At 38.8% G+C, this 16,509-nt stretch overlaps 1 protein-coding gene across 41 annotated transcripts in view; it reads right to left on the bottom strand.

The window, feature by feature from the left end:
* The window catches only part of AFDN (afadin, adherens junction formation factor), a 141,277-nt gene that overhangs the window by 89,384 nt on the left and 35,384 nt on the right, over positions 1–16,509 (bottom strand). For 30 of the 41 annotated variants that reach the window (XM_054254626.2, XM_035297180.3, XM_035297194.3 and 27 more), the window contains exons 2-5: positions 16,208–16,403; positions 10,590–10,705; positions 8,617–8,780; positions 5,201–5,361 (exon numbers count right to left, since the gene is read on the bottom strand). In XM_054254626.2, the coding sequence (XP_054110601.2) occupies positions 5,201–5,361; positions 8,617–8,780; positions 10,590–10,705; positions 16,208–16,403 (637 nt within the window). The remainder of the gene's footprint in view (positions 1–5,200; positions 5,362–8,616; positions 8,781–10,589; positions 10,706–16,207; positions 16,404–16,509) is intronic. The other 11 variants (XM_054254628.2, XM_054254639.2, XM_035297198.3 and 8 more) reach the window with 3 other exon arrangements.

The following is a 16,509-nucleotide window of genomic DNA, read 5'->3' as shown; positions in this document are numbered from 1 at the left end:
AACACATATTAGCAGCAACTGGTTGATCTAGTGACACGTACAAAACCATGAACAATGCAGTATGACAAAGACCATATCGTCTTCTCTCTTCAAGCCAAGGCATTTCTGTATCAATGAACTAATTTCCACTATAGTAAGGAAAGAAAAGGAAAGCATTCCAGAATTTCTCTAAGGTGCTCTTCATTCAATCGCTTTCCCATTTTCTTATCTATATATCATTATATACCTATTTCTCCCATTTTCCTACTTCCTGATCATCAACCCCAAACAAACTAAAAACCCAGATAAGCTTAAATATTAACACACTAAATAAACACATTTTTAAAAAGTGAAGTAGGAACCAGGAGATCTCAAGCGCTTGAGACCAAAGATTTTTCATGAGAGATATGCCAACAGAGCAGAGTTCTATTTTTACTTCCAGGCACTACAAACTACAATGTCCTTTACAGCTGCGAACTTATTTAGTAGGAGAGAAAAGAAAAGCAACTACAGCAGAGCAATCTGGATATCCTGAGATGACTTTCTTTTGTGTTTCTTTGTAAAGTGTGTGTGTGTGTGTGTGATCTTTGTAAAGAGAGTGAGTGTGTGTGTGTGTGTGTGTGTGTCATAATATTGTCACTTTTGGTGTCATAATCTGCTTTCTACCTATGATCCAAGATTAACACACCCTTAAATGTGAAGTCTAGATGAAAGGGTGCTGAGGCAAGAAATTAAGGTAGGCTCCACATTCCCATTTATGACAGTGTGACCCTAGGTACTCACTCTAGCTTCTTTAACTCCATTTTCTCACCTGTAATTCAGAAGAGCTAGATTAGAAAATCTGTGGGTTCCTTGAGGCAAGTTCTAGATTTCCATGACTCCATTACTTTTTAATTCTAATGCAGTTATTTCAGCTACTATTTCTCATACTCTCTTTTTCAACAAGTCTGGCATGAATGCATTTGGATAACTTAGCTCACAGTAACATAAAGTTGGTCTTTTAAGAAACCAACTAGTCCACACTCATATTAGAGCACGGACCTGCTAAGCGAGGCCAGGGCAATCACAGGTTGCATAACATGTTCAGCACGTTCACACTCACACTGTTCCAATGCAGAGGAACGGCAATAAGCAGGTCAGATAATGTTCCTGCCTTCAACAGCTTACATTCTGTGGTTGGGAGTAGGGTGCAGAGGAAGGAGACTAACAAGAAAACAAATAAGTACCTTTAAAATAGTGACACACATTGGAAAAAATATAAGGTGAGAAAGAACGTGACCGAGAGCATCTTAAACTTGGGTGACTGGCCAAGACTTCTCTGAAAAATAAACATTTGAACTCAGATCTAATTAATCAGACATAAGTGACCATGTGAAAATCAAAAGGAAGGGCTTTGTCTGAGCAGGGGACCAGCAACTGCTAAGGTCCATGGCTGGAGTAAGTCTGGCTGGATTCACTGGCCAGTACTGACAGAGTGAGGGAAAAGGGGGAGATGAGGTCAGAAACCAGCTGAGACCAGATTATGCAGGACTTCCCTGATCATAATCACGAGTTTGAATTATTCCAGTCAAAGTGAAAGCCACTCAAAGGGTTTAAGTTCTGTGTGTGAGTGTCTGCTTGTGTGCGTGTGCCAAGACAGAGTACACGTGTGATTGTGTGTCTGCATGCATATGTCTAAGGAGGTGGGCAAAATGTCACTTCTGCTTTCCAAAGAGGATCCTGGCTTTTGGGTGAAGATACGGACATCAGCAACAGGAGTGGGGCTCATATAAACTGTGTGTTTTCCACGACACCAAAATGCCCACTCCTTATTTACTTACACTCCACATCCCAACATGAGCCTCAAGTAATTCACAGGAAAAACATTAAGTACAATAGGATGAGTAAACAATCATGCAGACTGCAGTAACATCTACATGTTTCACACGTTATACCAACAAGAAGCTTCTATTTTGAAAGCTGAACAGTGGAATTTGTATCCTTATCTAGATGTCCACCAAAAAACTGCAAGTGATCAGACACCTAACTTTTCTAAACAACACACACACACACACACACACACACACACAGAGACACACACACACACACACAGACACACACACCCCTGTTAAATGCCTAGATGAGTACTCGTGATCCCAAAGCTACAGACAAACAAACAGACCACAGGGCAGAAAAGACTAACTGGTCGGAAAAAATTTAAGGACAAAGTTTATCAGAAAGTCACTTGAAGAATCAGTATGGTCCCTACAGATAATCTAGTTTTCAGTGGCACTTCTAAAGGACACATCAAAATGAGACAGCTGTAAAATTCATATTCAAGTGGTCAAATGAATTTAGCTACTGAATGAAACTACTTTTATTAAATGTTTGACTATTTTAGAATATCTAAAACTATGATTTGGTTTGAGTACAGTGCATTAAGGCATTCTGACACATAAAAAGGCAATAAACAAACACAGTCAATCATAAAAGCTTGTTAGTTTCTACGCATAAAACCACAGTATTGTTATGGGAGCAACAGATACCTCCCAATTTACTAAGGAAGGAGAAAGAGAAGAAAAGCTAGGGTTTTTAAGTTCCTATTAAAGACTAAAATCTATTTGTATAAACAAATGTCTCAGTTCCAAGACTAAGACATAGGTTAGTGCCCCGTTTTGAAGATGAGGAGACTGTGGCTCTTGGTTTGTGCACAGCAGTTCCAACTGCATCCTGACCCCAGGTCCATGTTCTTTTGCACAGTACCCTGCTACTCCCAAGACTGCCCACTAAAACACCAAAGAAGAGGAAGAATCGACTACAAATTCTCTTACAATTCTGTTAATTTATCAGTGAGGAAAAACCATAACAATAAATGATGGTAGAATATTTGTGCCACAAATGAATTAACTGAGATATATAGGACATTTTGGGGTCAACTACATTTTAAAGCCATCATGAAGCAAATATAATTGAGTACCAAAAATTCTTTACAAAGTTCAAGGGCAAAGCTTGTTACGAACTCTGATGCCTCATCAGCTGAGAGGTGAGTTTAACAGAAACAAATGAAAGAGGGCATGGAGGTTCTGTCATCAGAACTTGAGAAACTAATCCTTGGGGTAAAAGAGAGAAAAATAGCAGACACAGTTGTCACTCTCAGACAAGCGGTTTTCACAGGTGCTCTTGTCTCCAGCCCACACTCAAGCAACAACCTGATAGTTAGGCTGATAGCTGCAGTAGGCTGTAAGGATACGGTGTTTCAGAGCAAGTTATGTGTTACAAATAACAAGTAAAAACCTTAGACTTCATTAATACTTTTGGCTTCCTTAGTATTAACTGTAAAGAGCCATTTTTTGCTATCAATATTCAGTTCTTAGGAGTTCCCTCAGAGTCTACATATTGAAAAATGCCCCTTCTACCCCTAATCACCCCTTTAACAGACAAGCTGTACTCTGATGTTCTGCTATTTCTCCTCCTAATTCTTTATGGTTTTTTCTGTTTTCTCTGCTGACTCCTCTCAACGATGGCTTTCCCTTAAGTTTCTGTATCACCTATACACTGTCTCCCAACAACAGGGATCACTCCCAAACCCCAATCGTCATGTGACACTGCTGCACAGTGCTCTGGAGTCACTCAAACTAGCCTAAAATACATCCCATATCCCACCAGCACTTCATGTGACCCACATAAACAAAACCTACCTTCCACTCCCAAACGTTCTTTCATTCTACAGTCCATCAACATCTTTCCAATTAAAAGCAGAGGTGCCATCCAGAAAGCCTCCCTCCTCAGTAAAATCCAGTCTATTGCCAGTTCCTGATAATTCTACCTCTTAACTGTTTCTTCAGACCTTTCTCTCTTTACCTCCTGCTGTCAATGACAGAGCTCAGAGGCCCCTTATTCCTTATATGGGCAAAGCAATACTTTAAATGGGCCTGCCTGCTTCTAATCAGAATTCCCTCAAATCCACCTTCCACTCTGTTTCCACAATAATCTCTCCAGATATATAGCTTAGGCTACAATGAAAGCTTTCTAAACCCCTAGCTTAAAACTCTCCAGCAGCTTATTAACAAAGCATATCAAATGTTTCCAGCAAAATACCCTCAATGGCAGAGCAAAATACATGGGGGAATCTGGGGACATAAGCTAAGAGACATACAAAAACTTCCTATTTTAAAAATACATGTAAATGTTACGGTCTAACCACATTAAAAACAGACTTCATTTTAAATATTTCTTAAAGTTACATATAAAAATTGATACTCTAAGCTATCTTTACCATGACTCACTACCTGTAGCCCAAACTTGAATATTCCTTAAGAAGAAACCATAGAATGAATTCAGAAATTCATTTCAGTAATAATGTCCAACTCCTTGCTACAGCATACAAAGTGCCTTCAGGTCTGGTATGTGGCTAGCACATGTAGCCACTTCTTGGCATTCCTCGTCTTTTAAAAATTTTTTACTACTCTTCTTCTTTATATTTTCTTTCAAACTCCTTATTTTCTTTTGTCTTTTTTTGGTGCATATATTTAGAAATTATTTCAAATTCTTGGCAGAACAAGATAGAATATACATAAACGAAGAATCATTTTAATCTATGAGTATTTATGGAACCAAGAAGTCCCATATTCTCTGAAATTTTTTAAAAAATCACTGGCACTACAAGTCCTGTGAAATATGTAATTAGGACTCAGTTGTAGGGTGCTAAGTGTCAAAATAAGCAGGAATGCTAGGGTGGGCCAACTTCCCCCCCACAGGGTAGCTGTCTGGACACTACACTGAAATATGCTCAGAAGAGAGTCCTGAGTAGTGTCTGCGATGGGCACAGAAGCAAGTGACCAAGAAGTTTGGGATTTGCTTCACAATAATTTGAGAATGGAGTCAATATATTTTGGGGCACAGAAGAAACGCGAGCTGTTAATTATCAAACCTTGGGGATAGGTACATAGGAGTTTTATTTCATCTTTCTCTCTTTTTTGTATATACTTGAAATTCTCCAGATTTTTTTTTTCTTTTTAAAGAGCTGTATTGGGGAAAAGTATGAAACTAAACGTATCCCTAAGTGAACAGAACTCTTGTACCATAGGGCGGGCTGATTTTGTACCAGACGTATGTGGTACACATTTGTTTTCGAAAGGTTACATCACCCATTGCTTTAGTTAAAGCAGGCCTCATGCACATACAGAGTGTAATTAATGCTCTTTACAACAGGTAGGACAGAGAAAAACTGTAAGGTGAGTACCTGAATCTGGCCGCCCATCTGAGCTCCGAAATTCCTGCATTCTCTTTTCCAATTTCTGTTGCCTCCGCCGTTTCATGACCACCTCAGGATTAGAAATTGTTCGTGTGAAGCTGGTTTCAGGCATGTCTTTGTAAACCTCAGCAGCCAGTCGAGAATTTTCACTGCCAGAAAAAAAACCACCAACAATATTTTAAACTTTTTTTCTTACTGGAAATAGACACATTGCAATCATACAAAAATCAAAAGGGCAGATGCTATTTGGCTACATCTGCACCCTAACAGGTCTGTTACGTACTATTTACCACATACTAATCGCTATATGATAAAGAATCTAGTTTCTCACAATACAAATGAATATACTAAACTAAGCAGAAATCTATCATTAAAAGTTTACATTAACAGTGAGTTTATTCATGAATAATGTTGAAAGAAAAAGATATTGATTATACATTTCACTAACTTCCACCAGTGTTATCCTAAAACAGACTGATATTATACCATGACCTTCCAACCACAAGAAACAAACATAGGACTTAATATACTTTAATTTCACAAAATCTGTCTTAAAATTATAGCAAATTTAGGCCGGGCACAGTGGCTCACACCTGTAATCCTAGCACTTTGGGAGGCTGAGGCAGGCGGATCACCTGAGATCAGGAGTTCAAGACCAGCTTGACCAAAATGGATAAACCCCATCTCTACTAAAAAAACACAATTAGCCAGGCATGTTGGCACATGCCTGCAATCCCAGCTAGCCAGGAGGCTGAGCAGGAGAATCGCTTGAACCCAGGAGGTGGAGGTTGCGGTGAGCTGAGACCATGCCACTGCACTCCAGCCTGGTCAACACGAGTGAAACTCTGTCTCAAAAAAAAAAAAATTATATAGCAAATTTTGAAAAGCCCAAATTAACTGAATTGAATGATTTTTTTTAACACCTGAAAGATTTAAAAACATTAACTATTTTGAATTTAAATTTTTTTTTTTTTTGAGACGGAGTTTCGCGCTTGTTACCCAGGCCGGAGTGCAATGGCGCGATCTCGGTTCACTGCAACCTCTGCCTCCTGGGTTCAGGCAATTCTCCTGCCTCAGCCTCCTGAGTGGCTGGGATTACAGGCACGCGCCACCATGCCCAGCTAATTTTTTGTATTTTTAGTAGAGACGAGGTTTCACCATGTGGACCAGGATGGTCTCGATCTCTTGACTTCGTGATCCACCTGCCTCGGCCTCCCAAAGTGCTGGGATTACAGGCGTGAGCCACCGTGCCCGGCCTTGAAGTTAAATTTTTTAAAGGAAATTACTCCAGTAGTTTCTGTGAAGGAGCCAAATGTACAGAATGATGAGCTGAAAACAATATTAGGTAATTGATATACTTGACTAAATTCTGGTAAATATACTTTAAAGATAAAATTTTTAATCATAAAAAGTAATCTAATTAAAAATAGTCACGCTTTTAATCAAGTTAAACAACTTAAGTTATCTTAAGCTAAATAATTTATCACCCCATAAATAGGATGATAAATAAAGCAAGTCATAAAGTATAAGCTTTTGGTTTGTTTTGGTTTATTTTAAGACAGGGTCTCACTCTGTAGCCCAGGCTGGAGCACAGTGGCACAATCATTGCTCACTGCAGCCTCAATCTCCCAGGCTCAAGCAATCCTCCTACCTCAGTCTCCTGAGTAGCTGAGGCAGGAACCTAGCATAAGTTTTAAACTCTCCTTTTCTTTGATATTTTTCATGTATGAGCAATGTATCTTTGTATATTTTTTCTCTTGCATAACTGCATTTGACAGAGGCTTATTATGTAATACTAGACTCAGGTGATTACACAGGCATCACTGCCTTGTAGATTCATACTCAAACCTTCTTTGATGCAACACAAAACAGGTTCAAATTCTACTCTAAGGTATACCTTCTTCATTGACAAATAATATTCTTAACACATACAGATCACTTAGAATCAATTTCAAAATGGGAAAAAGCCTTGGACAAGTCACACAAAGGAATATAAATGGTTAACAATCGTGGAAAGAGGCTGTCTTATTAATGATAAAAGCAAATCCAATTTAAGGAAGATATTACATACTACAGAGATAACGATATACTGCTCTGTGACACCCAAGGGTGGCAGGTGTAAGGAAAAGAGAAGCCTCCTGGTCTCCTGGGTTGCATGACAGGGCAGGGCAGTCTGCCAGTGGGTTCAGAACACGAGAGTATCTGAACCCTGTCACCCAACCATTCTTCTAGAATGCACCGAGAAAATAATCAGATGACTTCCCTAAGTTGAAGAACAAGGATATTCACTGGAACATTCATTTAACAACAAAACAAAGAACCACTATAAACAATCTATAAGTACATTGAAAATGAACTAGTTACATAAATTATAGAACAACTATGTAACAGAATACTGTACCATCATTTTAAAATGTTTTCGTGAAATATAAATATCTTAGTGGAAAAAATATCAAGTGAAAATCCAGTTGATGAGACTGTGGTTACATTTCTGTTTAAAGCCTCTCCAGACAAGCATATGAAATAGAAAAATTTACAGAGGAAAAAAACTATATTATGATTTTCTTTGGGTTCACGTGATGACAGGTGAGTTATTTCCCCTTTTTGGTAAATCTGTATATTCTGACTTTCTAAAATGAATGCACATTACCTCATTTATGGAAAAGTAATCAATAGAATACCATGCAGTCAATACCAAGGCAACAGCCAGCTGCCTAAGAATAGGCACATGGCCGCCAAATGCACTAACTACACAACCAAAAACTGCTGAGGGTGAAAACAGGAACTAGAAACTCCATATTAAGGGGAAAGTCTAGTTTCTCCTAATGTCCCTTTCTGTTATAGTGAGAATGCAATGATTTCCCTTATTCCCTCAGCTCTGTGTCAGACCCTGAAATACTTAAACAGGTAACTATCTACAATGGGACTGCTGTGACAAAATAAGAAATGGGAGGTGGGAATGGAGGGAACTAGATGGTGATCTGAAGCTTCAAAGGGAAAATCTTTTCACCCCGTCAGCCTCTGACAAGGCATTAAGTATAGCTGAGGTACAGAAGAGAAGAGACAGCTGCTGCCTCCTGGCCAAAACCACAGAAACAGGGAAGACCCCAGCTGAAGATGAAGAAGAGAAATAGTAATGCTAACCAGTTTTCTTATTTAAGATTAGCAAGATTGTGGTGCACAGACTCTTCCCAAGCATAGCGAGACAGGCACTGCCAACAATGAACCCTGCTTAGGTAAGACATCCAATCCTCCCTCCACACAGAAGAACTGGGAGTATACCCAAATACATTTCCTGACTGATACTCATCCTTTTCATAATTTATCTGAAAATTTAACAATTTTGGTGCAATAAAAACATCTGGTTTGGAGCACAAAGAGAAATACTTCCAAAGTTGACTTACACGTCCTCCCCTTGGAAAGGCCTATCATCTTTATCAGATGCCTGTCGCAACGCCTCTTTTTCTCTCTTCTTTTTTTCCTTCTTTTCTTTCTTTGAGAGAGTTCTCTTGAAGTTCTGGATAACTCCTTCTTTTTCCTGCTTTTCAGGTCCATTACTTTGAGCCTTCTGATAAAAGTAACATTATCACCATAATGACCACTACACAGAATCAGTAAAATTGCCTACGGCTTAGCTAACTTCATCTCACGTGCTGTGGAACAGGTGAGCAAAGCTACTGAAACAAAGGAAGGTCTAGAGAATGGTAATGTTCTTTCTCCATTCAGCTGACAGTTACATGGGTGTATTTATCAAAATCAATTGAACTGTACACTCAAGATATGTACATTTCCCTGAATCTGTATTTTACTTCATTTTAAAACTAACAAGCAAACAAGCTTATTTAGGAGCAAAAATCAAGGCCAGGAAGAAAACTGGGTAGAAATCGTGAAATCTGATTTTCAGTAAATAAAACTCTAAGTAATTTACATAAAATAACTTGAATAAAAGAAACCTAATAAAATTATAAAAATAAAGAGTGAATAATAGATAAATAAATCATTTATAGTAGTTTTTCTTTAACTTTAAGGGAAATGTTAACAGTAGCCATAATATATTGGCTTTCATGAAACGGCTTTAAGTATCATGTTTGTGAAAAAATATCTAACTTTGTTTACAGATCTGATTTATTTGCTTGCTTTTTAATCTGTATTTTAACCTCAAACAGTGGCCTACTAGCAGATGACAGAGATACATTATTTTTACGGATAACTTAATAAGAAAATAACTTAAGAAAAATAAGTTAAAGAATGGTTATTGGAAAGAGAAGGAAAACTGCCTCCTGCTTTGTAAGTGAAGGGAGAAAAGAATGTGAGCCCTGCCGTCTGACTCACAGACGCTCAGAGCAACGCGAGCACTGCCGTCTGACTAACAGACACTCAGAGCACCGCGAGCACTGCCGTCTGACTCACAGACGCTCAGAGCACCGCGAGCACTGCCGTCTGACTCACAGACGCTCAGAGCACTGCACTGGTCTTAGGGTTCCAATACATGTCAATGAGGATTTGTGGTGTACAGCAAAATATACAGCCTGAAACAACATGAGCTGAAAGTGTGGAGCAGAAATGAAATAGCACACGCATAGCAGAACAATGGACAGGCCTTCTTAACATTTTTTGTATTTGTTGCAACTATAGCACATCACTAAGCACAGCAACAAGGTCAACCATACATTTTGTACATATCCATGACCCTTCAAAATGGAACAATCACACAAAATGAAAACTGTCTGCTGCTAAAACTGATTCACAACAGTTTTTTGGGTGGGAGGGAGGGAATTAAATGGAAGAATTTTCGTAAAATATTCTTAACCTTTGCATTTGCTATCACTTGTCTGTAACGAATTCTTGTGTAAGATGCTACTTGATTTAGCACAAAATAAGAACAGCAGCACAAAATTCCAAATATCCTACCTAGAAAGCTTTAGAATTATCCTATTCCGTCATTCAAGAATGTTTACTAATTCCTAACCCTGCGCATATTACGAAAAGGTTTTAAACGAGCCAAAGTTGCATCTTAAAGTTTACACATAAAGAGATATAAAACCTTTATTTTTCCTTTTGATCCTTATTAGAACAATTCTGATTTTATATTTTTGACAAAAAAAGCTGAGGCTGATCACCTGATCATTAAATCTCACGGTTAGTTTACATAATTATTCTTTGAAAAGGTAAGCAACAATATCTGGAATTATTAGTTGAGATAAAGGATGAAGTAGGGAGAAAAAGGCTTCTTTTAAATTATTTTCTGGGAGGAGGGTAAAAGAATTTAAAAAGAGAAGCAAAAAGGAGAAGGAACTCCCGTAACAAAACAGTCTCCTGTTTATCAGCCAGACCTGGCCCTGGACCAAGACTGGCATAAAATACTGAGGGTCCCCACCTTAGGAGGAATGGCATCATTCTCATTCTTAAGCACAAATCTGCCTTCCCGATCATCTTTGTTCCAATTTAATTGTACAACTAGAGGTTTCTCATCTATATCCAATCTTCTTTCTTCTTCAAAACATGAAACGAAAAAAAGAATAAGCTATGGTTATTTCATGGTACTAATACAGCATTCTGACACACATTTAATTTTATAAAGTACCTATGTGCAGACTAAAATGCACTGTTTGAAATGTAAAATCATTGGTTTTAATTAATTCAATATTTTGTTGCTACTATATGTTTATTACCACATATCCAGTGCCAGACAATAAACAGGGGCAATAACATCATCTAGATCTAACTGGGAAAATAAGAGAAATATACATGAAATAATAAAAAAAAAGTATACATGGTTTTGCTATAAGCTTATTTCTATAAACCAAATTATCTCCTATGCAACTGGAAAATAAGGCTATAATGTTAATACCACATAGAAGTGTCACTGATTGTTCTCACCACATTGATGTTATACCCTACGCACGTGATGGCAGCAGCCCCCATCAGTCTTGGAAGTGATGACTGCACTATTCTTCCTTCCTCTGTCCATCTGATCCTTGTCTCCATAATTTGCCCATTTCAACACTTACCTCTCCTTCCACCTTAAAGTTACCATGACTATTTCTTATGTACAGTACTGTTTGGCATATTACTTCTTTCATTAGCAAGCATCCCAAGCAATCTTAACACACTTATCAGGAACATGGTACTCCACAGAGGGTCTCGTGAAAGCCTCACACAGCCTGACCACCTCACAGAGGCCTACAGCTGCTGGAAGTTGTGGAAAGAAGGCAGCACTGAAGGCTGGGCCTGCTCCTACTGGCCAAGACACCCATCCCAGGGTGGAAAGGACTAAGGAAGCAGGAGGTGGCAACAGATCTGAGGCTGTAAGCCCCACACACAAGTCAGGCTACATTCCATAGAAATCCTCGTCACTCCGAGAAATCCATTCACTCTGCTCAAACCTTCAACTTTTCTTTGAGCCACCATTACAAATTTAAACAGGTAATAAGTGACCTAGCCTAATGTTTCTTTATCTTAAAGTCCCTACCTTTTAGTGTACAATCTGGCAGAATGTGAGCTTTTTTAGAAATGCTTATTTCAGAAACATCCGTTACAGGATTGCTAGGTAACCTGAATATCAGTAACACAAGACCCAGCACTTTCAGGGTTGAGTAAGAAAAGCAAAATTCACCATAAAATAAAATCACTGACTCCCTATCCAAATATTGCTCCCTGCTGTCCAGCGCTGCCCACTACCCGCACCCCATTAGTCACATCACCCCATGGTCAGAATCCACGTGACAGTACCCTGTCACACAAACTGCAAACTGGAATTCTACACCTTGCAGAAAGGGTCAAGACTGCAGGATGCTGGGTGGGAGTATCAACACTTTGGGAAGCCTAGGTGGGTGGATCAATTGAACTCAGGAGTTTGAAACCAGCTTGGACAACATGGCGAGAAGACCTCATCTCCATGAAAAAATAAAAAGAAAAAGAAAAGAAAGAAGGAGGAGGAGGAGGAGGAGAAAGAGAAAGAGGCAAAGGAGAAGGAGGAGAAGAAAGAAGAAGAAGGATGAAGAGGAAGGAGAGGAGAGGAGAGGAGGGAGGAGGAAGGAGGAGGGGAAGGATGGAGGGGGGGGAAGAGGAGGAAGGAGGGAGGATGGGGGAGGAGGAGGAGGAGGAGGAGGAGGAAGGAGGTAGGATGGGGAGGAGGAAGGGAGAGAGGAGAAGGAGGAAGGGGGGAGGAGGGAAAGGAGGGGAGGAGGGAGGAGGAGGGAGGGGAGGGGGAGGAGGAGGAGAAATAGAAATAACAATAATTAGCCAGATGTGGTGGTGTGTGCTTGCAGGGCTGAGGTGGGAGAACCACAAGTCCAGGAGGTTGAGGCTGCAGTGAGCTTTGGTGGTACTGCTACACTCTACCCTGGATGACAAAGTGAGAATCTGTCCTGGTGGAAAAAAAAGATTGCCACAATGATGATGAAAGCGATATTAAAAACTGCATCAAGCACAAACTTAGCCAGTGATAAGTGAGGATCAGCTGATAAGGATGAGAACATAGACTCCTTACAAGAGAAAGATCTGATCTTCCAAGGACTGGAAGAGGTTCTAAGAAATACTGGTTCAAGTCCTGAACCCAAAGAGCTCTTCATAATCATGTCACGGAAAGTCAAGGAAGACTAAGTCTTTGTTTTGTCAATTAGTCCATATTTGAAGCAATAAGTGATAAATATGAGATAGACTTTATTTTTCAAACAAAGGTCTTCAAACGTTGTCACCATTTACTATAAAATCTGATTCTAGATGAGGGTCTCACTATGCCATCCAGGCTGGTTTCAAACTCCTGAATTTAGGTAGCCCTCTGATCTCAGCCTCTTGGGTACTTGGGACTATAGGTACATGCTACCAAGTCCAGCTTTGATTCTAGTTTTAAATGTGTTTATTTTAATGAGCCTTTTACAGATATGTATTACAATAAAAACACTAGTTGAGGCAGTACAAAGGATCACTTCTGGTTAGATTATTCAAGGAAAAGACGCCCAGAGACTATGTGACCTGGTCACATAGTCTCTGGGCATCTTTCAACAAGAAGTTGTTCCAGAAACTGTCAGAAAGATAGGCAGGAACAGCATGGTGAGGGCACAAGGTGTCTTACTACAGTCTCATGCAGGGAAAGAGAACTGTTAGCTTCAAAAAGCGCTTTCAATCCTATGCCAAAAGTTTAAATTTTAAATGATCAGTTTACCACTACCACCATAAAAATGACACCATAATGATGACAACGACGATATTAACAGTACTATCATCTGCTAAGAGTGTTGACAAAGATTATCCAGGTAATTACATATAGGATATGCTAAAATGAGGCTGTTAAAAATAGGAGTCTGTGAGATTGGCTAAAGAATTATTGTGTGATGGAAATAACAGTAAGGCTAGTTATCAAAATACAGAAATAAAAAATTTTAGATAATTATTTTATCAACTGAAAATATAAGAAACGAAAACCAGGGTAACAAATTAGGGATAGAACAGTAAGTCTGAATTCCTTCCATAAACCAAACTTACCAAATTTTTCTTGTTGCAAAATTTATACTAGATGAAAATCCTTCTGAATGCAACTTTTAGAGAACTAACATTAATGACTATGCATAAATCATAAAAGCAAAGCAAGGAGGAGTCTGAGATATTCTAAAGCGCGTGTGAGTAAGCACTGAAGGTAAAGAAGGCACTGGGTCCTACTTATCTTTATGTATTTAAGATCTCTGCTGCCTTAGTGGTTTCATACACGTTTTTAAGTGGCATGATCCTTTTTTATGTTCCCTACTGAATTCACACAAAGACCTGTAGTATACAAAAAGGGTAAATGTGGGGCCTCCCTGGTGGCTGACGCCGGTTTGGGGCTGGGGCTTTAGCCCACTAGGGCTGCGGTACGCAAACATGGTGAGAGGATCGCAGGGCACAGAGAAGCATTCAAATATTCAAGAGAAACAAGCTGCATCTGCTAAACACCAAAAGAACTGGTTCCAGTGGCTCCTGGACCACAGCAGACTGCACAGCATCTCTTCTGTTGGTGTCACACACATACATACAAAGCTGGGTTTGCATAACACTGTAAAAAACAGGCAGCATGGCCTGAAAATTAACAAGGACAAGAAGTAAAGGCTCCTGGGGTTTGAGGGAGCTCAGAAAGGCCCAAGAGGCACAAATGTCTCACCAGGGAGCAGCTGGGATTAAGAATGAAATGAAAGCTTTAGTTTTCCTATCATTTTATGTGTACTATTTTCTCAAACATCTACCAAACTGTTCACCATTAAATATTTACTGACCTGTCTGAATCTAACTACATAATGAAATGGACTGTTAGGCATTTCCTTTGACTTAGTGGTACCATTATTAAACTATTACTGAGACACTAAGGGTTCTGTAACCCAAAAAAGACTGAACACCTGCATGCTAGGGCTTTACTCACACCTGAGGCACTAGTGAAACACCAGCACTTCAAGCCCAAAGGTGTGGAAGGGTACCTGAGGGAGTGGGGAAGACACTGTTTCCTTCTTCTTTAACCATCTTTTTGTTTTTACCCCTTTCTTTCTTTAAAAAAAAAAAAAAAAAAAAATCCAATTTTTAAATCTCAAATTCCAATCTTACATATCATTCAAAGACTTCATACTTGTTAATATTCAACTAACCAAACAGCAGAGACAGAAAAGAAAAAAGGTGGAAGCCAGAGATATTTTATTCTTCTTTATAACCTATTTACAAGGATTCTAAGGTAAAGAAAAAACTCAGTTTCAGAAAAATCACCCAAAATTGAGAACACTCTGTATTGTCAAATTTAGTTTTGGTACTAATGATGAAGGTAATATCCTCATAACCTTAAAAATAAAAAAAAAAGTAAACCAACAATAACAACAAAAATGATCTGACTTAGATACTACTGAGGAAAAAAAGATTTAGTCACTCCTGAAAATCCCACACATTACAAACACTTTAGTCTACTTTTACATGCACGAAGAAAGCAGTATTTTTAAGTTAAAAAGCATTCAAAAAAGATCTGTGGATAAAACTCAAGAGGTACTCAAATTAGGTTTGTGATATACATAAATCCTTTATTTGCTGCACCAATTGTCATTTGTATTTTATTTAAACAGGTTACTCAACATTTCTAAAGCACCAATGAAAATTTTTTCCAATTTCTACCTTTCTTTTTATTAATTTTTTTAGAGACAAGGTCTCGCTCTGTCACCCCAGGTGAAGTGCAGTGCCATGATAATAACTCACTGCAGCCTCAAACTCCTGAGCTCAAGTGATCCTCCTGCCTCAGCCTACCAAGTAGCTGGGACTTGGTATCATGCCCAGCTAACTTATTTTAAAAATTTTTTTGTGGAGATAGGTCTAGCTATGTTGCCTCAAACAATCCTCCCATCTTGGCCTCACTAAGTGCTAGCATTACAGGCATAAGCCATAGCACTCACCCAAATTTCCAATTTCTTAATCAGTCCAACTTTAGTTGTCATTTGATATAGCTATATAAGATATTTTCAGAAATTTCTAATGTTAACACAAGCAGAAATTACAAAATACGTAAGGTTTCCCTAGGATACTCTAAATTATTCCCAAAGAATAATGAAAATGTATTGTGTCAGAAGGCAAAAATATTACAGCAGGATTGATGACTCATACCCATATAACAATTAACTGTGTTACAATCATAATATCATAATCTATATATAAGCCACATAAACATTCTCAAAAAGCAGGTTGCATACCATACAACGTATGTGACACCGAGATATGCTGGATAGATGTAATGCTACTTTGGAGAAATAAGCATACGCAAAATTAATATATTCATTTTAACTTCCAACAGATGTCTGTACCAGGAATTTATGAGAACAATTCCCAGACATAAAACAGTTTTCTCAGCCTGCCAAATTACTCTCCTACCCCCAAAAAAGAAAAGAAAGAGGGAGATGAGCAGTAAACCTGTGACAAGACCACAATGCCCCTGGACAAGCCATCTCTTCACACATCAGGTCATGCCTCTACCAAACCCCGCCCATATACACTGACCTCCGCTGACGTGCACTTCATAGAGTGAATACTTGGGAGAGGACAGCATTCGCATATCAGGTCGAAATTTCTCTGCGAGTGTTTCGATTACATCTTGAGTGGTGGCAGTACTAGAGACCCGAATACATTTTGTTGCAAAGTTTCCAGCAGCCTTATCTTGAAAATAAAATCTCATCACTCCATGGAACTCCAAATCCTAAAAGAAAACAAAATAGTACATTTTTGGAAAACAACACTCTGAAGAGATTAACTGATTGTAATAATAAATGAGAAAGGCTGTTCATCACTTCTTAAAAAATGCT

This window comes from Callithrix jacchus, chromosome 4 (assembly GCF_049354715.1).
Source record: "Callithrix jacchus isolate 240 chromosome 4, calJac240_pri, whole genome shotgun sequence".
Taxonomy (NCBI): domain Eukaryota; kingdom Metazoa; phylum Chordata; class Mammalia; order Primates; family Cebidae; genus Callithrix; species Callithrix jacchus.
This window is presented reverse-complemented; position numbering and strand designations above follow the sequence as displayed.